We start from the raw sequence: 24,468 nt of genomic DNA on the forward strand, positions 1-24,468 counted from the left end.
CTGCACGTTTCTTCCTCCAAATCATGTTCTTACTACTGTATAAAACATAGTAAAATGATTAACACCACTTTTGTAAGTCTCTAGTGAGATCATGTCTGGTTTTATAAACATTATAAGGAAAAATTTGGATTGTAATATTATAGTAGATTTTATGTATTAGTTCTGTAAACCAGTACCAGTTTCACTTCTCTTAGTTGAATGATTCATCTATGTTGAACAATACTTTTAAGATAATTTCTTCTGCCTCGTAATTGTTGTGAGTATGAATATTGCTTATCTAGGAGTTTCACAGATATTTTCTTATTTCTTCTTGAAATAGAAGCATCTTGCTTCATGAGGCAGTGAGGAACTCTGGGAGGGCAACAGTTTGAAATGCTATATTGGCTCTGCCACTAATAACTAGGTGTGGGGCTTTGGGCAAGTCTGTATTTTAGTTTGTAAAATTGAGAAGTTTGACTATAAATTCTAGTCAGTAGATGATTTCTGAGGTTCCTTCTAGGACAAAAATTCAGTGTTTGATCCATTTCTTCAAACCCAATAAGGATTACTTAGTCTTTTAATTCTGCTTATCTTGTGTAAATGCAGTGTTTTAGACAACCTGAGAGGTTTAAAACTTTGTGGAAAATCAGCCCCAGCCCTATATGCCCAAACTATTCCTCAGAGTTACAGAATCAGAATCTCTGGAATATTTTATTAAAATCTGCTTCACTGGTGATTCTCATGCACAGCAAAGGTTGTAAACCACTGGCTTAGGGCCTGCCTTGGAGCCGAAAGGTCAGGACAAAGTTGACAACCTTAAAACAACCTTTCACCTTGTCCTGTAGAAACAGTCTTGTAAAAGTGAGGAGAGGATCTGTGCTAGTTCATAAAAGGCTGCATTGCTGAAGTAGAACTATCAGTATTAGTGCAGCCAGCTTCTTGGATTGATCTGTTTTTAAAACCTTATGTCAAATATTAGAATTTTAATTATTTTATGATGTTAGGCTATGGTAGTTCATAGTATAAATTTATTCTCTCCTTTAATAAGCACTGTATCTTTTAGTTTTTTAGTGTTTCATAGCTCTTAAGTAAAATTGTTTTATTCGTTTATTAAACAGGAAAATTCTTCTAACATACTTTCAGAATTAGATGAAGAATTTGACAGTTTATACTCCATATTGGATGAGGTAAAGGAAAGTATGATTAACAGTATCAAGCAGGAACAAGCACGTAAATCACAAGAGTTACAGGTGAGATCATACAACGATTTAAATATGAATAATTTCAGTCTGTATAATGCTTGGTTTATTAAAAGCAAAAATTTGTGAGTTTTTGTGGGTAACTGTACTTTTATAGAAGAGAGTGATTCTTAATTTCGTATTGGTCATAGATATCATTTTGTTAAAATTGTGATAAAAAACTTATTTACCCTCTTAACCGTTTTTAAATATACAGTAGTATTAAGTATATTCACTTTGTTGTGTAATGTGTCTCTAGGACTTTTTCATCTTGCAGAACTGAAACTCTGTGCCCATTGAACAACTCTCCATGTGCCCCTTCATCCACTGCCTGGCAACCACCACTGTGTTGTCTGTTTTCTTGATTTTGACTGCTTTAGCTATCTTATATAAGTGGAATCATACAGTATTTGTCCCTTTGGTGTCTAGCTTATTTCACTGAGCATAATGTCCTCAACGTTCATCCATTCTGTAGCATGTGCCAGGATTTCCTTCTCTTTTTTGACTGAATAATATTCCCTTGTATGTATTTACCACATTTTCTTTATCTATGCATCTGTGGACATTTGGGCTGCCTCTATCTCTTGGCTGTTGTGAGTAATGCTGCAGTATACATGGGTATACACTGAAATTTTGATAGTGTTTGCATTGAATTTTAGATTGCTTTGGATAATAGTATTGATCATATTAAGTCTTCCAATCCATAATCATAAGCTGTGTTTTTCCATTTATTTGTATCTTTAATTTCTTTCAGCAATGTTTTGTAGGATTCAGTGAATAGGTCTTTTACCCCTTGGTTAAGTTTGCTCCAAAGAATTTCATTCTTTTTGATGCTACTATAAATGGGATTGTTTTCTTAATTTTCTTCTTGGATTGTTCATCTATAGAAGTGCAACTGATTTTTGTGTATTGATTTTGGTTATGATATCTTTGAGAATCTGAAAACTGTGGAGGAATACAGATGTTCTCTTTACAAACAGGCTGTATACACACAGTTTCCAAGGGTTAATTAAATTCCCTTTCAAGCCTGTCCATTCTTCTTGGTTGAGATTTCTTGTTTATATTTAGGAGGTGGGAGTTACTTTACAGTTAACAACATGGGTTTGAACTGTGAGGATCCACTTATATGCTGATATTTTTCAGTAGTAAATACTGCAGTATCACACAGTCTGTGGTTGGTTTACTCTGCGGCTGCAAAAGAACTCCAGATGTGAAGGGTTGACTCTTCCCCACCAGGGAAGTGCATATGTGGATTAACCTCCTTGTTATTCAAGAGCCAGCTGTACTTAAATCATTTAAGGGTAATTAGGTTAGTCATAAAGTATCCATAAATTTCAATAAGTAAGAAATTCATTCATTTAAAAAACAAGATTGGAGAAAAAAGGAAAACTCTGCATCTCCTGAAGTTTCACCCATGACTCATCTTGTGCAGATTTCTGTTCTGTCTTGAACCCAGATCCTTCTTGACAGCACCGGTTTGGAATACCTTTTAAACATTCGGTTGCTTAATCTCTGGCCTTCCTCCCTCCCTCTTGTGCTTGTTCTTTGCTATGTAGTTTATCTTTAGTGTGCATTGAAGGGAAAATGAAGTAGATTTGAATATGGAATAGATGTTAATAAATACGTATTAATAAATATTCTGAAGAAGAATCTTGGATACATTTAAAAGCTTAGAAATGTGTTTGTTTCTTTGTTTAAAGGTATCACTAACAATATTTTCGCATAACTTAGCTTAGTTTCAAGCTACAAATGATAAAGTGAGGGAGAGAGGCCGAGAGAGGAGAGAACTGAATAAGAAAGATTGTGTTAGGTGAAATTAACACGTCACTATAATAGAGCACTTCACTGTAACAGTTACTTACTGCTTTTTGTTCATGTTTGACTTTTTTTTTGAAATCTAGACACTTGAATTTGTGACTCCTGTGTTGTCCAGTTTTGGAAGCTGTAAATTAGCCTTTATAGGAGTATGTGTTACCTGAGTAATGTGATAAATGGAGTACTGAGATTGTGTTCGCCTGAATGTACCTGTAACTTGATTCATACATTTTAGCTTAGTTAAATATCATCTAGAAATTTAGTCTCCATTATAGAGGATGTTGTCTACAGATGGATTATTTTGATATTTTAATTTAAATCATTGATAGTCTTCTGACTACCCTAATTGGAAGAATCTTTAAATAAATTTGACCCCAGCTATTTATAATTGCTTTGTTTTCTTTTGTATTTTTAAATGATGAGTATACCTTTATCTGTATGCAATTAAGCTGTTCTGGATGGTTTAAGATAATTAAAATTTATTATATATATGACTAGTGATTACCTTCAGTACCTCTCTAAAATATGTTTTTGATTATTGCTATTAAGATTGTAACATTCACTTAAGATTCTCGTCATAAGAAATTCTGTTTTGATGATTTATCATTATTATTTTTATTTTTATTTTTAGAGTCAACTTAGTCAGTGTAATAATGCCCTGGAGAACTCAGAAGAACTACTAGAATTTGCAACAAGATCATTAGATATAAAGGAACCTGAAGAATTTTCAAAGGTACCAAAAAAATGAGACTAATCCACTTAAAAAGGATAGTTCTGTTTAAAAAAAATGATATTTTCCCGTTTAATTTTGAATTCGTTCAGTCATTTCTAATACTAGAAAAGGCTTGGAATTTGTTAAGTAAAATGGTAGCTGTTCATGTATTCCAAAGCATATGCTTAGAAGTATGTGTCATTGGGGCCATGAACAAATTAATTATTTATTTAAATTTTGTTTAATGCTCAATTCAGATGTATGAAGTTACTCTTTTTTTCAGTTTCATCCTCCCTTTATTTTAAAGGTATGCTTTAGCTGAATCATATCTTTGTTATAAACATTTTTATGGCTAAGGAAAGAAGATTGGTATTGCTAATAACATTCTTAAAAATCTAGGTTGATGTTCCTTTTACTGAGCTGATTGGGCAAACATCGTCACTTAATGCATAAGAGAGCAGTGTGAAATTTTTTACGAAGTTTGTTATTAAGTGTCCTACTGTTTAAGAATGCTTTATTGAAATATTAAAATGTATGTCCTTATGGGGTATATTTGATACAAAGATAGAAATAGTAGAGCAAGAAGACTGCTAATGTTATAACCTGGTGTTTAAGAGATTCTTAATTCTAGATTCTAAGTCTTTAGTATAGTCATTTTTAAATGCTTATCAATTTATCAAATCAAATCTACTCTTTGATGTAGAATAAGTATGTAGACTACATAGAAAATGATGTGAAAGAGTATGAAATTAAGTGATATAATTAGTAAAATATGTACTGTGAAGTAGTCTTATCAGGATAAGATATTTAAGTTTAATATTTTCTTGGTCTTTGTGGACTATATAGTGAACTGCTTTATTGTTAGAAAGGTGGCTTTATAGTCCACTTGTGCCCACCAGTGATTTAATTTTATGATTTTTCTATGAACTTCAGGGGTAGAAAAGACTTCCTTGAGAAGATAACATTTGCTGACTTACATCTCTACATCTTGAAAATGAAATTTAAAAATTAATTCCTTTTGACAGAATGAATCAGAGTACTTTTGCCATAAACCAGTTAACTAATTCATTCTTGAATTTGGATGTGGGTTACAAGAAAGTTCATCATAAGTACTTTGTAAGATTTATGTACAGGATTTATGAGGAAATTGTATCATACTTTAAATTATTTTAAAAGTATGTATACATCACCTATTCAGAGGGTATTTACATGATAACCTCAAATACCTGGAACATAGCCAAAAACATGCAGAAAGCAAAAGATGTTTGAGTCAGCAGAAGCAATGTCATACAGTTCATGAGTGAGACTTAGTATCTTCTAATTGTGATAGTTTCTCAGAAGCAGTTGATTATTAATATGTACATGGTACTACTGAGTTTTTAGGGTTTTTTTCCCCTTTTTGTTTCCTAGTTGTCAACAGTGTCCCCTTCTAGTGGACTAGGGCAGCTGTTAATGATAGAAATAATCACAGCAGCAAGAATTAACAGCTGAGTGCCTGAGAGAGAGGAAAAAGACAGAACTGTAAAGTGTGGACATGGTACTCAAAAACAGCTTGAATCCAGTTGAATTTAAGTAGGACCTAATGCTTAGAAACACTAATAACAGTTTGTTTCTCTCAAGTTTCTCTTTCTGTTGACATGTTCAGAGTCCTTTCCTCTTCCTCTCAAGAGATGCTGTTCTTTCTTGCCCTCTCCTTTGTTCTTTCCAGCTTTGTTAAGACTTGTTTCCAGTTTATTGTAAATTGGAAAGGTTCTGGTAAAATAAATCACCTTGTGGTCTAAATACATTTTCTTCATGTGCTACTTTTCTTACTATTTTGGTCTTGTCTTCCAGCATTTTGCAGTACTGCCTAATAGCTTGAACCCTTTGAAGATGTGGTGAAATGAATTATTTGTCAGTGTTTCCTTGTCAGAAATCTGAGTTTATTGTTCAAGAAAAATGCTTAACTGAGAGTTGCTTGCAAGTAGTTTCTTAGTATATCCAGATAGTATCCAGATAATTGTTTGTTCCAAGTCAAAAACTAAATTCACTTTCCTGCCAACTGCATGGACTCAGGCTTGCCTCAGATTCCTAATTGCTGACAGGATAGGGAAAGATGACTTGGAAGATTAATTAATGGACTAGCAGTATGCTGTTATATATTTGGAAACAATTCTTTTAAGGTATATTGTTTGTGAATATCTCATATTAAACTGATTGCTGTGCTGAGTTGCTCTGTCTTGTCCAACTCTTTGTGACCCTATGGCCCACCAGGCTCCTCTGTCCATGGGGATTCTCTAGGCAAGAATACTGGAGTGTGTTACCATGCCCTCCTCCAGGGGATCTTCCCAACCCAGAGATCGAACCCAGGTCTCCTTCATTGCAGGCAGATTCTTCACTATCAGAGCCACCAGGGAAGCCCAAGAATACTGGAGTGGGTAGCCTATCCCTTCTCCAGGGGATCTTCCCGACCCAGGAGCTGAACCAGGGTCTCCTGCATTGCAAGCGGATTCTTTATCAGCTGAGCTATCAAATAAGATTCATATGAATAACTTCTGGAGACAAAATATATTATAGGCTGAAATACAGGCCATAATTCTTTTTAGATTTCATTATCTTCAAAAAGAATACTTTAAATACTAATATTTAAGTGATCATGTTGCAGTACACCAGTATGAGAATTGAATACAAAACTGCTATTTACCAGTTTACTTGTTCTGAAAGTGAACAAGTAAAACTAGCACAAATGAAAAAGGATTTTAAACAAATTTTCACTAATTTTTTAGTTTTGGAAGTTTGGCTGATAGTAAATACATACAGAAAGCTCATCAGCAGTTGAGCTCTGGATGAACAAGTAGCCAAAGCCCCATCAGACTTAGTTTTTCTGCTAATAACTGGCCTGCAGAACACTGCATGGACCCCTTAGCAAAGTTAGTATTCCTGCCAACTCCTGCTGTCCCCTGAATTTAGAACTTGAATTCTGCCTATGAAAAGAGCTGAGTTTGTGGGACAATTTCCAAGTCAGTATAACTCACCAACCACTTCATCACGATCTTGCCACACATAACTCAGTTGTCAGAGGAGGAGGGAGGGAATGGTTACCTGCCCACATGTGCCTACAGTGGAGAAAAAAGTGCAGCATAAGGTGAAGGGGGACAGTCTGCTGGATTTGATCACAGGTGAAAAGGGAGAAAGGATTTTGTGTATTTCCCAGTTTTGACTTAAAGTAACTCACCTTTTTACTATTCTTCAGCAGGGGTCAGTCTCTGACCACTGGGAGGAACAAATAACAAGAAGGGTGGAAGCTCGTTCACTGTTTTCAAGGGAGCAGAAGTAGTATTGGCAGAAGCTCCTTCTGTGAGCTGCAGTCAGGAATTCCAGGAAAGAGGACCATCAACAAAAGCATGAAGGGCACACGGGTTCAGCCCCTGGTTGGTGAATTAAGGTCCTGCAAGCTGCTTGGCGTGCTCCCCTCCCCCAAAAAGGCATGAAAGTTTCAGTTATGAAGGCAGTTTAAAAGCAATTCTAAATGTTTAAGAATAGGGGCTTCCCTGGCATTCTAGGGATGCCATGTTAAGATGCCATGTTCTCAGTAGAGGGGGCACAGTTACAACCCCTGGTTGGGGAACTAAGATTTTGCATGCCACATGGCATGGCCAAAAAAACCCACCCCAAAACCTAAAAAAAAATCCACAAAAATATTTGTTAAGAACTGTACTTGTTAAGAACTATGCTTTTTCACCTTTACTTCTTATGTGTGTTGATAGAAATGTAGTCTCCTGTTATATAAATATACCTAATCATAGAGTATAGATGCATGCAGTATGAGATTCAAAGTTTATTTCAAGTTATTTACTAGGGTTTTGTGAAGGCTTTTAAATAATTATGTTTTTTTTAAAATAGTGCTCTTTATAAATAGATAAATATATGTATAGAAAATATAAAACTTCTGATGTTTGGAATCCAGGGGATCTTCCCAACCTAGGGATTGAACCCAGGTCTCCCACATTGCAGGTGGATTCTTTACCAGCTGAGCCACCAGGGAAGCCCAAATATTTGTATAGAAAATATAAAACTTCTGATGTTTGGAATCAACCATTATGCAGTTTTTTTTTAATCTGATTTTTTTTTTGCCTAAGGGAAAATAGCACTTTGAAACTGTCTCTTATTTACTCTCTGACTGAGCTCCCTTCATTTCCCATATTGTTATTTCTTAATATGGTATTTTTGGGGTGAAGGTAGAAGTCTCAATCATATAATGTAAAAAATATTAAATATTTGCCTCCTAGTCATTTTCAGATCCTCTCAAGAAAACTTTACAACATTACCTGCCCCAAATCTAATAGGAAAATCTAAAGTATGAAACAATGTGAATATATAGACAAAACTTGAAAAGTTTCCTCAGTGTTGTATGGCATTTACATTTTTACTGGGAATTCTGTTGGGCTTTACTGCAAATCAAAATAAAGATAAATCTCTGGAAAATGTGAAATTGACATCTAGCCTTTGCTACATTCAATGTTAGTATATTTTTCTCCCAGCAGTTATGGTTCATAAACAGGTATATTTGTATTTTTTGTTACTGTTATCAATGCTCTGATTTTAACTAACTTTTCCCTTGCTGCCTCTTTCCATTACAGCCTGTATTTCAGAGAATTAGATTGTTAAAATGTTTGTGTGCTTAGTTGCTAAGTTGTGTCTGACTCTTTGCGACCCCATGGACTGTAGCTGGCCAGTCTCCTCTGTCTATGGGATTCTCCAGGCAAGGATACTGGAGTGAGTTGCCATTTACTACTTCAGGGGATCTTCTTGACCCAGGGATTGAATCCATGTCTCCTACATTGGCAGGTGGATTCCTTACCACTGAGCCACCAGGAAAGCCTGATTAGTATACAGTGTCATGGAATTGATGGTAGTGCTGGAACTGTGTGATGTACTCATCTTCTAAATTTCAGTTCTGTTCTTTTTGTTTCTGACATTGTAAAATTATCTAAGATATTCCCAGGTGGCTCAGTGGTAAAGTGGTAGACAAGTATGCAGACCAGAATATTTTAGATTAGGTATAAAAATGACAAGTACCAAGTAAGAACAATATTAGAACTGAAGAAAAGAGACAAGCATTGCTGTATACATCTAATTAATGTCCAATTAAATTGAGTAATTGTTAACTATTACAATGTGCCAAGCTTTATGCTAGACACTGGGGATAGAGTGTCAGGGATAACAGCCAGCTTCTACATCAGATGTGTTGTTAATTATGCTGCTCAGTGTAGGGGGAAAAAAACTTGTGTTGGATATATTATATGGTATGTAGATTTAAAGGGGATAGCAGTGCCTGTATTTTTCATCATTTTTCTTAGATGTACAGCACCAAATAATAGCTGTGCCCTCTTGCTAAATTTGTGCTAGAATTCTCAAAAAAAGAAAAAAAGATATCTTAAGTAGTGAAGGTTTAAGTTGGCAGCTTTTATGAAGTCATCTGAGGGAAAGACCCATTGCTGCAAGTGTTTCTTTGGTTGCTCCTTGTCTGAATTTTTGCCATTACAGCTTCATTCTTTGAGGTTAAGGGTTGTAGAACTGCAGCCTAGTTTTATATGTTAGCAGGCAGGCTCTAAGAATATAAAGTCCTTGCCCATGTGGAGGCAAATAGAGAAAACTTGGAACAACCATTATGAAGTGGTGAAAGGGATCTCTGAAGGAAAATTGGAGAGCAGATTTGAAATACGTAAGAAAACCATCAGAATGCGTAGAAATGTATGCCCCATGAAGGAGACTGAGTGTTCTAGCTGAAGAGTATCAGACTGAATGAAAGTGGAGGTGTGTGTTGATAATCTTAAGGTAAGAAAAAAATTTACGGTCATCTGAAATTAGTTTGAAGTGTTAAATTTCCCTCCTTATTTTAAGGTGATATATATTTATATGGGAACTGGATTTTCTATAGTTCTAACATCACATTATGCAAGCTGACATGAACTGTACAAATTACAGGAAATTTGTTTTGGTGAAAATGAACTAATCTGTTCCAGGGATTTTATCCTAACTTTTCTTGCATGTCACTGCCATTGAAACTTGCATGAAAAGCACTAACTACCTTCTTTCTCTTCTCCCTGATTGGCTCCAAGGCTGCCAGACAGATCAAGGATAGGTATGATATAAAACCTACATTTTTTTAAAGTATCAGCATTGAAGTCAGAAATGAAATTCAAAGTTTCTTATTAGAATTTCCTTAGTTAAAATAAAAATATCTAATAGCCAAGTACCGAAAAAAAGAAACAGCATCTTCTGCCTATATTCTAGAATAAACAACATATCAGCAAGATTTTTTAAAAATATAGTTTTGGACAATTGTGTGCTTCCAGAAGAATTTCATTTCTGATATAATGTAGTTTTAGTATAGTCCTTAATTAGCTATGCTAGTAGGTGGGAAACCATTTTGAATAATGTAAAAAATATTCCTGGAATGCATATTTTGTTGTTAAATTTTATAAGCATGTCTTATTTTATGAAAAGTTACAGCATTATATTGTTCCTCAAGAGCTAAAGCACTCCTGCTTCACTGCTCTCCTATTTAATATCTTTGTATTCTCATTCCATCCTGTTCCTGGTGCCATCTCTTTCTATTTCTAATGCCACTGCTGTCTAGTTGGTGGGAAGAGAAAAAGAAAATGATGACAGACTTTGGCTTAAAGTCTTTACCATTCGTAGGGCTAGGATTAGGAAAGGTAATTTAGTACTTGTTGTAAGAATATACCAGAGGGCTAAAGGAGCTGTTGGCAGTTTTGAATTGGGTTATCGCAGAAGGGATGGTTTTGATCTGCCTGGCTAATCACTGAGCATTGACTATAATGAGATTGTCACTTTTAAGGTTTCTTCATTTGAGGATTATGAAATTCTCTGAAAGGCATAGCTCTTGAAAGCACCACTCTCTGAGTCCTAGATGAAATTATTCATTAGATAATTCGCAAAATTACTGTTTATATATTGGGTGAAAACCAGTGTTGCTGTTGTTAATCTTGGCTGAAGACTTGTGTTTTTCTCGTGGCCTTTTATTTGACTAGAGGCAGGATTCACATTGACTTTCATAGCATTCTTAGCACAAATAATTTTTCTATTTTTTGTATGTTTTATTTCATTTTAAAATTAATTTTTATTGAAGTGTAGTTGACTTAACGATGTTTTGTTCTGCTCTACAGCAAAGTGAATCAGTTATACATGTACATATGTCTACTCTTTTTTTAGATTCTTTTCCCAAATAGGTCATTACAGAGTATTGAGTAGAGTTTCCTGTGCTATACAGTATTTTTTGTATATTTTATTTCAGAGTATAAAGACATGGATTATTCTTATAAATCCTAACTATGAGATTATGAGAGTTTAAGGTGAAAAGTATTGGCTGTATGAGGAATGGATGCTAGGTAGGGCAGTGTTTTGGGTAAGGTTTGGGTTGTGTCTGCTCGACTTTGCTGTAAGTAATTCATCTTCTACTGTGGCTAGATTATTCTTTTATTTCGCCACCTCCTCCATTAAATCCTCCTCTGGTCCCTGATTTTCTGGATTAGAAGTCACTTCATAATCAGGTTTTAGGCTGCCCAAAGACTTTTGAGAAAAACCTTGCAAAATCTTCTCTCGTTCCTGTCCTGGGAATTTATATGGTTCTGTGCCTCCCAGATTCCTGCGTTTATCCCTGACTTCTTTCTCTTTGTCCTGATTTGTCAGAATTTAATTTTATGATCAGTGTTCATGGCTGAATATTCTTCAGTGAGTTTAGATTTCTTTGCCCAAAACCAACCTCTTGGGTTCATTTCATCAATACCCAGAGTATCCAGGTGATCTCAGAGGACTCAAAGTTCCTTTTTTCTGCCAGAGCAAGCTCCATTTTTTGTTGTTGTTGCTGTTTTTTTTTTTAAAGTATATGGGTTTTTTTTGCTACCTGCAAAGTTTGTACTTCCTGTGTAAGGAACATTTCTGAGTCTTGGCTTAATTTTTTTTAATTTGGCTTTTAGCTTCATAACGTTCAGGTTTCTCTGATACAGTTTTTATGTGCTCTTCCAGGAAGCAAGCTTCTAGAATTCAATATTGGTATTTTTAGTACAAAAATAAACATATAGTCATAATAAAATAATTATTTTCATTAAGGGAAGAAAAGATTGCTTTCTTATAAGAGAGCAGAAGTGGTATTTAAGGAATGTGTAACATAGCTGAGGAGGCAATCAAAAAATAAAGTATCTATGAGAACTCAGCGGAGAAGGCAATGGCACCCCACTCCAGTACTCTTGCCTGGAAAATCCCATGGACGGAGGAGCCTGGTGGGCTACAGTCCGTGGGGTCGCTAAGAGTCAGACACGACTGAGTGACTTCACTTTCACTTTTCACTTTCATGCATTGGAGAAGGAAATGGCAACCCACTCCAGTGTTCTTGCTTGGAGAATCCCAGGGACCGGGGAGCCTGGTGGGTTGCCGTCTATGGGGTCGCACAGAGTCGGACACGACTGAAGCGACTTAAGCAGCATGAGAACTCAGTACTTATTTTCTTTGATAGATATTATACAGAAGAAACGGTAGGAGTGACAGGAAAACCTAAAGAAATGATGAGAAGATAATATATAGATTTTTATAACTTTACAAATCACTAGTGTAGGCTTCCAAGTGCTTAGTCAGGTTGGAAGATGATTAATTGAGGTATACTATGAAGAGTTACTAGTTCTTGAAAGAAAGGGATCATGAAAGAGAGAGTCAAGTTAATTTAGTAGGTAGTTTGAAGAAATTGTGTTCATTCTTACTATTTTGCAGTTTTCTCTTTGCAAAAATAAAACTAGGAAGAAGAGATCTTTGTATTCAGCTTGTACTGTTAAAAGTGAACCAAGAAAGGCAAGGTGAATTAAAACATCCCTAACCACATGGATCTTGTAATGTAGAGAATTACATATGGATTTTAAATAGTTGGTTTGAGCTTTGAAGCATAATTGTCTAAATATATTCAGTTTAAAAATAAGTTCAGTCTTTTGGAAAATTATTGCATAGTTGTACATCTTACTTTATTTATGGAGACTGAAATTTTCATTGTCTAGAAAGTAACTTGTTTTTAGGCTTTGATAGCTTTTTTAATGTGTTTTTAGAGAGTGTTTTTTTCCTTTGAGGCCATAGTGATTTTATGGCCCAGATTTCTCTTGAAAGGTGTACGTGCTATGCTTTTATTTGTTGTTTTGTTTTTGATACTTTTTTAATTGAAGTATAGTTGATTTCCAGTGTTGTGCTAATTTTTGTTGTACAGCACAGTAATTCAGTTATACATAGATATATACATTTTAAAATATTATTTTCCATAATGATTTATTACAGGAGAGACCATTATGATTAAATCATTTTTATAGATAAAGTTTCCGGTTTAAATTCCTTAAAATACTTTCAGATATTTTTCTCAACAGTTTTCGACAAACTTTTAAATCCCCATGTTTAGAAGCAACCAAGTTCACATCTGTTCATTGATTCAGTGGGCATTTACTAAGTACCTGTTTAAATATAGCTCTTTAAGAAATCTTTAAATCTGTGGTGGGAGGTGGAAGGGAAGTTCAGGAGGAAGGGGGACATATATATACGTATGGCTGATTCATGTTGATCCATGGCAAAAACCAACACAATATTGTAACAAAGCGATTATCCTTCAACTAAAACTAAACTTAAAAAAAAAGAAGTCTTTAATTCAAAAGATACTTGGAGCTGGAAAGAACATATAGCCTTTGTTCCTAACTTATTAATATAATCTGAAATTGTATATTGAGAACCAAGGGCTTAAAGTAATAATGTGTGAAATACTCAGCGTTATACTTGGCATTCAGTTAAAAGTGTGAGTTCCTTTCTCCATAATTGTTTTTCAGTATAGCACAACCTTCTTTTTTTAGAAAAAAATTGAAGTATAGTTGTTTATAATGTGTTAATTTCTGCTGAACAGCAAAGTGACTCAATTGCACATATATACATTCTTTTTTATATTCTTTTCCATTATGGTTTATCACGGGATGTTGAATATGGTTCCTGTGCTTTACAGTGGGACCGTGTTGTTTATCCATTCTATATATATATATAGTTTGCATCATGTTCTTGCTAAGTCATATCCAACTCTTTGCAATCCCATGGATGGCAGCATGCCAGACGCCTCTGTCTTCCACTGTCTCCCAGAGTTTGCTCAGATTCATGTGCAGGTTTGCATCTGCTAACCCCAAATTCCCACTCTGTCCCTCCCCAACTTCCCCTTCCCAACCCCAAGTCTCTTCTCTGTGTCTGTGTGTCATTTTTTGTTTTGTCGATAAGTTCGTGTCTTTTTTTAAGTTCTACATATAGGTGATATCACATGGTATTTGTCTTTTTCTTTCTAACTTCACTAAGCATGATCTCTGGTTGCATTCATGTTGCTGCAAATGGCATTATTTCGTTCTTTTTTATGGCTGCGTATTATTCCACGGTATGTATGAACCACATCTTCTTTTTCCATTCATCTGTCAGTGGACTTTTAGGTTGTTTCCGTGACTTGGCTATTGTGAATAGTGCTGTTATGAACATAGGGTATGTGTATCTTTCTGAATTGTAGTTTGTCCAGATATATGCCCAGAAGTGAGATTGCTGAATCATATGGCAACTCTGTTTTTAGTTTTCTGAGGAATTTCTGTATTGTTTTCCATAGTGGCTGCAACAGTTTACATTCTCAACAATGTAGAATGGTTCTCTTTTCTCCATACCCTCTGCAGCATTTATTATTTGTAGACTTTTTTAATGATGGCTCTTCCATCGTGAGGTGTGGTGCCTCACTGTAGTTTTGATTTACGTTTCTCTAATAATGAGTGATCTTTTCATAGCACTTTCTTCTTGATGAGTAGATCAACTATTGTTTATTCTTTGTTACTACTAAGATGATTACTTTTCTAGTTACCTAATAAAGTAACTGAATACAGCAACATGTTTAATACCTTTCATACCATTGATCTTTAGGGTAGTTTGGTGGATCTGAATGACTAGGCCTGGTATTCCTTTTGTGCCAGCAAGTCTGTTTTCTTCCTCTCCCAGATTCTGTTCTAGGAGGACAATGGTCATGAATAGTATTTTGGTGTCATTCTTTGACCAAAGATAATAAGGGTAATTACTTTGTGATATATGTAGATATCTACTGTAATATGAAAAAGTGAAGTTTGACATAAAATAACAATAGAGGATGGGAATTTCTTTTAATCTCTAGTTTTAATTGACAGAACGATTTCCCCCTACTTGAGGTAAAATAAGCTCTGGTATGGCTTCTTTCTTTTTTGTTTTCTATACTACATTCATTTAAAATATATTGATTGAGTTCCTACTATTTCCACGGAATATGGTTTCACAAGGCTGTTTCTTCTTGTCCCCTTCCATTCAGCTGATGTTAATACATCAGAACGATAGCTTCTAGCATAGTATTCAGGATTGTGATTTCACTTCTCTCCTTCCTCATCCATAGCCTTTCTTTAGCACCTACCAAACAATACCAAACAGTATTTGGCCAGTGTACTTTACTTTTATTTAAGGACACGTGGGATAGCTGTGATGATTAGGCAGAATGTTTGATTCAGGGTGTATTTACAGTTCTTTATTTGGCATATGAAAAGGAGTGAGGCTGGCATCAGGAAGTCAGATTGAGTTTACAGAGATTCAGATGACTGTTGAGTCTGTTAAAGATGATTTGTCTTGGATATTTGTCTCTTTGAGTCTTTTGTGTTTTCATGAAGTTTTATAAAACTAGCTGGAGGAAAGTTCTTTAAAGGTTATTTAAATGTCTTTAAATTTAGAAACATTTTACATTTTTTGAAGTTAATTTTCAAAAGATCTAAAAACAAATTTCTATTTAGTTTTGTTATCTTTAATAGCTTCAGAAACCACTAGAGTAGAGAAATAAGTTCTGTCTGTTCACTTTATAAATTAAATATGATGTGATACTTCCCATTCTTTTATTTTTAAAAGAATGTTTATGTCTGTGTTTGCTATAGAGTAACAATGGCTTCAGCCTTTCGCCTTTCTTTGAAACCAAAGGTCAGTGACAACATGACTCATTTAATGGTGGATTTTTCTCAGGAAAGACAGATATTGCAAACTTTGAAGTTTTTGCCAGGTAAGTTAGTACATATATTACATATAAAGTTATGTATAAAACCTCTTTTTTCCTTTCAAGATTTTTTTGTAATGAACATTAGAATTTAAATATTAAGGAAATACAGTGTGATTTTTTTTTTTTCTTCCTTCAGCTAAGAAATAACTGAATTTGCTAGTCTTTATTTTTAGAGAATTATTTTACTGATAGTAAGAATTCCAGTTTCAGAATCCTAGTACAGGATACCTTTTATCGCTAGTTTGGCAGAGAGAAGCAATGTACCGTTACGGTTAACGCTGAGTCTTGGGGCCAGACTTCTAGATTTGAATTCTGGCTGTCATTTATTTGCTGTATAGCCTCAACAAATTATTTAACTTCATCTCATTTTCTTCATCTTTAAAATACGATGTTATCCTTCTAGGATTTTTATAAAGATTAAGTGAATTGAGACCTCTAAAGCACTTGAAAGGGTAGCTGGTACATAGTTAACACCTAATGAATGTTGATTGTTATTATTACCATTGTTGTGGTGGTTTCTGGTTCAGATGGAATTTTATAATAATAACCAGTAAACACTGGTTTATTAGAGTATTAAGTATGATGATATTCCAGCAGTTGAAACCATTTAAAATTGAGTCCCACTTTATTGTTATTGTTCACGTGTGTGAAAGAGCCAATTAAGGACCTTTTGGTTATTATTCTCTTTTTACTAGCATCGAGTAGTGTTAATTAAGTTGATAGCCAAAACAGTTTGAACATGGTGATCAGGAAATCTCTGGAAAGTGAAGCATTTTACTTATAGACTTACAGTTTTTGGAGGTTAGCTGTTTTTGATAGAGAATGTTAATCATATGAAACCATTCTTTTCTTCTCTGAGAATTTGGTCCAGGACTTTAGAATATGATTGGAAAGACAAAGTTAGTAGTCAAGAAACTATAGTGGAACTAATTATGATAACATAAGTGAAATATTAACTTGTATAGATCAGAAGTTCTAGAGGAGTTCAGAGAAGGAAAAGATGAGAGAAGAAATCATAGTTGTAGAAGAAGAAAGTATACATACTTATCAGTGGGTGCCTATCTGTAAATTGGCCTCTCAGAATTCTTAACCATTATATTTTCATTCACACTGTTTCTAAATTCATAAGAAGCGTCAGGAGTGGTGGACTGTGAATATACACATGCCTAGTAGTTTTTTGATTTAAAAAAACAAGCTACTAAAAAAACAATCTTCTCACCATTACTTTCCTTCTCTTGGATTTTCAGTGATGGCTTAACAAACCCAGGCCATATCTGCTGTACAGTCAAGTAGGTTGCATGCACAGTTATATTTCCTCTTTTGCAAACTCTTAAGACAGTCTGAAGAAATGAGGTGTAATAAAAAGCAAGAAATTTTTTGTGGAGGAGTTTCATCCTGAAGGAAGTTATAATAGGTTGTTAAAATTTATGAAAGGTGAACTCATATCACTAATTTTTTATATTCTGCTATAGCATAAAAATTTCCTATAAGATGCAGTCAGATAAACTTAAAAATGAATACCTTCATCCCTTAATAGGTCATTCTGTAAACACCACACAAATCAACTCTCCACTGCATTATGTGTAGTAATGAGATGTGGACTTACCTGAGTCTGAAAATTGGAAGTGATAATGATGGATGATAATAATTATGATCATTTTCCTCTACGCTAAGCCATTATTCATACACTGAAACTTAAGTTTATATCCTCCATTTTGAGCTTCGGCAGCCAAGAAGAGAAACATGTTTGTGACAGTGTTCTTTTACATTGTTCAGTTGTTCTTTTACATTCACATGCAGAGAAAAACCTTGGTAAAATTCTTACACCAATGTCCACACAGTTTGTTGCTTTATGGAAGTTGCTATGAATTGCTTTTCATTCTCATTTTTTTTAAGAGAGTTCTTTGTCCCCTAATATTTTATATTACAAGTTTACCACCTTTCATCTTTCCCTGAACTTCATTCCTCAGTTCAGTTCAGTCGCTCAGTCGTGTCCAACTCTTTGCGACCCCATGAACTGCAGCACGCCAGGCCTCCCGGTCCATCACTAGCTCCCAGAGTTTATCCAAACTCATGTCCATCGAGTCGGTGATGCCATCCAACCATCTCATCCTCTGTCGTCCCCTTCTCCTCCTGTCCCCAATCCTTCCCAGCATTAGGGTCTTTTCCAATGAGTCAACTCTTAGCATGAGGTGGCCAAAGTACTGGAGTTTCAGCTTCAACATCAGTCCTACCAATGAACACTCGGGACTGATCTCCTTTAGGATGGATTGGTTGGATCTCCTTGCAGTCCAAGGGACTCTCAAGAGTCCTCTCCAACACCACAGTTCAAAAGCATCAATTCTTCAGCGCTCAGCTTTCTTCACCGTCCAACTCTCACATCCATACATGACCACTGGAAAAAGCATAGCCTTGACTAGACGGACCTTTGTTGGCAAAGTAATGTCTCTGCTTTTAAATATGCTATCTAGGTTGGTCATAACCTTCCTTCCAAGGAGTAAGCATCTTTTAATTTCATGGCTGCAATCACCATTAGCAGTGATTTTGGAGCCCAAAAAAATAAAGTCTGACACTGTTTCCCCATCTATTTCCCATGAAGTGATAGGACCAGATGTCATGATCTTAGTTTTCTGAACGTTGAGCTTTAAGCCAACTTTTTCGCTCTCCTCTTTCACTTTCATCAAGTTCTTCTTCACTTTCTGCCATAAGGATGGTGTCACCTGCATATCTGAGGTTATTGACATTTCTCCCAGCAATCTTGATTCCAGCTTGTGTTTCTTCCAGCCCAGGGTTTCTCATGATGTACTCTGCATATAAGTTAAATAAGCAGAGTGACAATATACAGCCTAGATGTACTCCTTTTCCTATTTGGAACCAGTCTGTTGTTCCATGTCCAGTTCTAACTGTTGCTTCCTGACCTGCATACAGGTTTCTCAAGAGGCAGGTCAGGTTGTCTGGTATGCCCATCTCTTTCAGAATTTTCCACAGTTCATTGTGATCCACACAGTCAAAGGCTTTGGCGTAGTCAATAAAGCAGAAATACATGTTTTTCTGGAACTCTCTTGCTTTTTCAGTGATCCAGCTGATGTTAGCAATTTGATCTCTGGTTCCTCTGCCTTTTCGAAAACCAGCTTGAACATCTGGAAGTTCACGGTTCACGTATTGCTGAAGCCTGGCTTGGAGAATTTTAGCATTACTTTACTAGCGTGTGAGATGAGTGCAATTGTGCAGTAGTTTGAGCATTCTTTGGCATTGCCTTTCTTTGGGATTGGAATAGAAACTGACCTTTTCCAGTCCTGTGGCCACTGCTGAGTTTTCCAGATTGCTGGCATATCGAGTGCAGCACTTTCACAGCATCATCTTTGAGGATTTGAAATAGCTCAACTGGAATTCCATCACCTCCACTAGCTTTGTTCCTAGTGATGCTTCCTCAGGCCCACTTGACTTCACATTCCAGGATGTCTGGCTCTAGGTGAGTGATCACACCATCATTATTATCTGGGTCATGAAGATCTTTTTTGTACCTACATTTGTTGAAATTCTTCTTTTCTATATAGGATATTGGGTGAACTTCCCACGCATTAGATTCAAGTCACTCTTAATTTGACATACAACTCTTTTTCAATTTAATTTTTATTTTATATTGAAGTATAGTTGATTTACAGTGTTGTGTGGTTTCAGGCATATAGCACAGTGACTCAGTTATACATATAGATATATCCATTTTCTCAGGCTCTTTCCCATGTAGGTTATTAAAGAATATTTGACATACCACTCTTCAGTTCAGTTTAGTCGCTCAGTCCTGTCCGACTCTTTGCAACCCCATAGACTGCAGCACGCCAGGCCTCCCTGTCCATCACCAACTCACAGAGCTTGCTCAAACTCATGTCCATTGAGTCGGTGATGCCATCCAACCATCTCATCCTCTGTCATCCCCTTCTCCTCCCACCTTCAATCTTTCCAGCATCAGGGTCTTTTCAAATGAGTCAGTTCTTTGCATCAGGTGGCCAGAATATTGGAGTTTCAGCTTCAGCATCAGTCCTTCCAATGAATATTCAGGACTGATCTCCTTTAGGATGGACTGGTTGGATCTCCTTGCTGTGCAAGAGGCTCTCAAGAGTCTTTTCCAACACCACATTTCAAAAGCATTAATTCTTCGGTGCTCAACTTTCTTTATAGTCCCAACTCTCACATCCATACACGACTACTGGAAAAACCATAGCTTTGACTAGATGAACCTTTGTTGGCAAAGTAATGTCTCTACTTTTTAATAATACTACTCTTAAATTTAAATAAATAAATAAATAATTTAATAATAATGTTAAATATTATTTAATTAAATAAATATAAATAAAATACAAATGTTTATATATATAAATATAAATGAAATAATATTTATTAAAATAATAAATAATTAAATAAAATTTAAATTAAAATATCTAGATTATCTTTTTATCTGCCAAGTTTGCTTTCTTTGGGGGCCATTATTCATAAGAAGGAAGCATCTTCTTGCCAGTACATTCTTATTGCAGTGATATTAATAGCTGAATTTGAGACATAGATTTGTGGGGAGTTAGCTGGGCCCACTTACAGATTAAGTGGTATTTTATTTATACAAGCCTCTTAGGACTTCAGTACAGGTTTTAACTCAGCAAAATTACAAAATTACTACATGCCACAGGCCTTTACATTTCCTCATATGTAGGCAGGGCACAGCATATTAAATTTATGAATGCCCATGATGTCTTCCCATAGAAATGAATAGTAGTCTGTATTGCTTATGTTCCAGTAATAGATTAATGTCTATAATGTATTAAAAAATTGTTATTAAGTGAAGTTCGTAGTTCCCATTCAAGTTCCCTTTGTTGCACAGTCCTGTGGGCTTGGTAAATGTGTGATGTCGTGTCTGCACCACTGCATGATCACACAGAGTAGTCTCACTGCCCTAAAAGTCCCCTGCACTCCGCGTACTCATCCCTTCTATCCTGCAGCCTTGCTATAAGCTTGTTACGTCCAGGAGTTTCTCTGTTGATTCTTTGGGATTTTCTACATAGACAGTCATGTCATCAGCAAACAAAGGCAGTTTTATTTTTATTTCTTCTTTCCTAACTTGCATATCTTTTACTTCTTTTCCTTGTCTTACAGCATTAGCTGAAACTTCCAGTGTTGAATAGGAGTGGAGAGAGGGGGCGTCATTGCCTTAGGGGAAAAGTGTCTAGTTTCTCAACCCTCATGTTAACTGTAGGGTTTTTTTTTTGTAGATATTCTTTATCGGGTCAAGTTTCCTAGTTTACTGAGAGTTTTTGTCATGAATAAATGTTGGATTTTGTAAAATATTTTTTCCTTCCTCTATTGATTCACATCATATAATTTTTCTTCTGATCATTTGAATTTTCTTCTACTGATGTAATAAATTAGTTAATTTAGAATGTTGAACCAGCCTTACATACTTGGATTAAATCTTTCAAAGCTTTTTTTAGCAACAAGTGTTTAAATACAATACTGGCACAGTTTTACACATTTCAGACACATCTGTATCACTGGAGGAGCATGTTCCCCAGTTAGCCTACTATTTAAATGGAACATCTGTTAATGTTGAGGAGCTATGGAAAACGTCTTTTATGGAAAAGAAATTGATTAATTTTCATACATGTTAACTGTGACTTATTTACTGCATTTTGTTTTAGTGAATCATGGAACTCTGGAGAAACATTTAAAAATTCTTAAATATTTTATGAGGTTGCAGATTTCATTTTTGTTCAGTGTTGAGAAATAACGGTTATTCTATAAACAAGATTTTTAAAATACATTGAAAATATTTTGAATTATTTTAATCATTGGATTCAAAGCAAGTTATTTTATTTTGTCAGAAGTAATTTAATTTATGATCTCCAGCTGTTTGAAATAGCAGATTAGACGTATGTGTTGAGAAGTAGCAAATAATTCTCGATTCTTTATTCTTAGCCTGTTTGAATTGCTTTTTGCCAACAGTGTTTTTAATATACTTTGAATACGTCTATGAAAAACTTTGAAATATGAATTTTAAAACAGCTTTGAAAAATGGTTATTTTGCATTTACAAGATATCCCTTAGCCTGATTCAATTTAACAGTTCAAAAGCAGCATGAAAAAGCATAACTTGAATGACAGACATAAATATTGGATTAGTACTATAGTGAAAAATGAGCTTTTTTTTTTTTTTTTTTTGCTTCAGTCCCCAAAGCTCCAGAGATAGATCCAGTAGAATGTTTGGTGGCTGACAACTCTGTGACAGTAGCTTGGAGAATGCCAGAAGAAGATAATAAGATTGATCATTTTATACTAGAATATAGGAAAACGAATTTTGATGGACTTCCACGTGTAAAGGATGAGCGATGCTGGGAGATAGTTGATAATATTAAGGGTACTGAATATACACTATCAGGTAAGATGACTGCATTTCGTGAATCTCATTCTCAGAAAACAGATATAATTGATGAATTTTTGACTTATATTAAAAGATCAAGTTATTCAGTTTCTTTAGCCAAGCTGATGTTTTTGTATATTTGGTATAGAAATGAATTTCTCTTAAAATATCAAGAAAACTTTCATTTTAGTTAGTTCTGGGTATTTGCACTCTGGTAAAACAATATGTGAAGGGATATTGTAAACACTATCTCAGTAAAATTTAATTTTTTACCTTAGTTTTCTAACAATAAAAAAGCTGTCAATTTTCTAGATGTATGCACTATTCCACATTTCAATGATACTGTAAATATTTGCCTTTACCTTTTTATTATTACCTTTATGGTAATACTTAAAGTTGAACTGTGACTTGATATTAGAAATTTGCATGTTGGCCTTTTGATAGTCTTTAAAAACATACCTCTGTGTATAGGGGAGTTAGAGTTTTTGAACAGACTGAATGTTGCCTGAGATTTTTAATGTTTGTTTTACGTGAGCAGTAACATTAGTATTGTTACCATTACTGAGAACCTAACATTTGTCAGGATCTGGGCTGAAGTTCAAAGGACATCTGATTTTATAAGTACAGTGCATTTCAGTTAGTCTTTACAGTTGTGAGGTTGATTTTTCCTTTTCCATTTTACACATATACAACTGTGGCTCTATCAAGTTGTTGAATGTCCCATAGCTAGTAATTTTTGGATTGAGATGTTAATCTGGTCCTGACTAACTTCAGAATTTTGCTGTTAATCCTTATGCTTCACTTCCTCTTTAAATTCATTTTTTACTTGTGAAACAAATATAAAAATTCTTTAGCTACGTTCCAGAAATTGAGTATGTTGTTTTATTTTATTTTATTTTATTTTTTAGCTTTACAATATTGTATTTGTTTTGCCATACATTGACATGAATCCACCATGAGTATACATGTGTTCCGCTTCCAGAACCCCCCTCCCACCTTCCTCCCCATCCCATCCCTCCAGGTCATCCCGGTGCATCAGCCCCGAGCACCCTGTATCATACAGTATACTAACACATATATATGGTATTTAGTTAATCGGTAAAGATAACCCTGTATGCGAGACATCAAAAGAGACACAGATAAATAGAACAGTATTATGGACTCTATGGGAGAGGGCGAGGGCGGGATGATATGGGAGAATGGCATGGAAGCATGTAAATTATCGTATATGAAAGGAATTGCCATTCCAGGTTCGTCGCATGATACAGAGTATGTTGTTTTAAATCATAGCATCACTCCATGAATGAAACCTTACTTATAATGAGGCTTGAGAATATTTTTTTATTGCTAAGTTCAAAAAGCCCAATGATAAACTGCATAATTCATTTATTATGAAGAAAATAATAGATAAATCATGATTCCTTTTATTTCAGGCATTATCACTCTGTTAACATAAATTAACTCTTCCTGAGTAAAAAGATAGTTCCAAGGAGGGAAAAAAGTCTGTTTGAAGGGTCATGCTCATACTTTTGGAGTAGAGTCCTTTACTTTTCATATCTCAAGGCTGTTTTTCATTTTTTTCAGGTTTAAAGTTTGATTCAAAGTACATGAATTTCAGAGTGCGAGCTTGTAACAAGGCTGTGGCTGGAGAGTATTCTGATCCAGTGACTCTAGAGACCAAAGGTAAGATCGATAGCTGTTGTTCACCACGAAATAGAAATTAACATGTGAAGTTGTTCAACACTTTGTAATAGGAAGCATTTCATGTATAGTTGCCTTCCGTCTCCACCTTCATACCCGCCACCAACCCCACACACACACACAGAATTCTCATCAGGAGGTATTTTAAGATGGGAAAATTAGGACTACAGTAGTGGTTTTCGTTGGTTTTTCTTTTATCCTAATATTCAGATGAGTCAGGGGCTTCCCTGGTAGCTCAGACAGTAAAGCTTCTGCCTGCAATGCAGGAGACCCAGGTTTGATTCCTGGGTCAGGAAGATCCCCTGGAGAAAGAAATGGCAACCCACTTCAGTATTCTTGCCTGAGAAATCCCATGGACAGGGGAGCCCGGTAGGCTACAGTCCATGGGGTTGCAAATTGTTGGACACAACTGAGTGACTTTCACTTTCATATGAGTGAAATAGACGACCAGTGATGGTATTATGTTCTTCCGTGGGTACTTACTTTACAAATTTCAGTTTAGTATAATTACATTC

General features: G+C 35.2%; 1 protein-coding gene across 33 annotated transcripts in view; it reads left to right on the forward strand.

The window, feature by feature from the left end:
* The window catches only part of FSD1L (fibronectin type III and SPRY domain containing 1 like), a 61,655-nt gene that overhangs the window by 16,784 nt on the left and 20,403 nt on the right, over positions 1–24,468 (forward strand). For 25 of the 33 annotated variants that reach the window (XR_014064047.1, XR_014064049.1, XR_014064018.1 and 22 more), the window contains 6 exons: positions 1,098–1,229; positions 3,664–3,765; positions 9,846–9,868; positions 15,729–15,850; positions 22,061–22,270; positions 23,837–23,935. Coding sequence is in view for 28 of the 33 variants with exons in the window: in XM_081524941.1 (XP_081381067.1) it covers positions 1,098–1,229; positions 3,664–3,765; positions 9,846–9,868; positions 15,729–15,850; positions 22,061–22,270; positions 23,837–23,935 (688 nt within the window). In the remaining 5 variants the exon portion in view is untranslated. Of the gene's footprint in view, positions 1–1,097; positions 1,230–3,663; positions 3,766–9,845; positions 9,869–15,702; positions 15,851–22,060; positions 22,271–23,836; positions 23,936–24,468 lie in introns of all 33 variants that reach the window. The other 8 variants (XR_014064033.1, XR_014064010.1, XM_081524951.1 and 5 more) reach the window with 1 other exon arrangement.

Source organism: Giraffa tippelskirchi, chromosome 1 (genome assembly GCF_054371585.1).
Source record: "Giraffa tippelskirchi isolate mGirTip1 chromosome 1, T2T-mGirTip1v1.2.pri, whole genome shotgun sequence".
Taxonomy (NCBI): domain Eukaryota; kingdom Metazoa; phylum Chordata; class Mammalia; order Artiodactyla; family Giraffidae; genus Giraffa; species Giraffa tippelskirchi.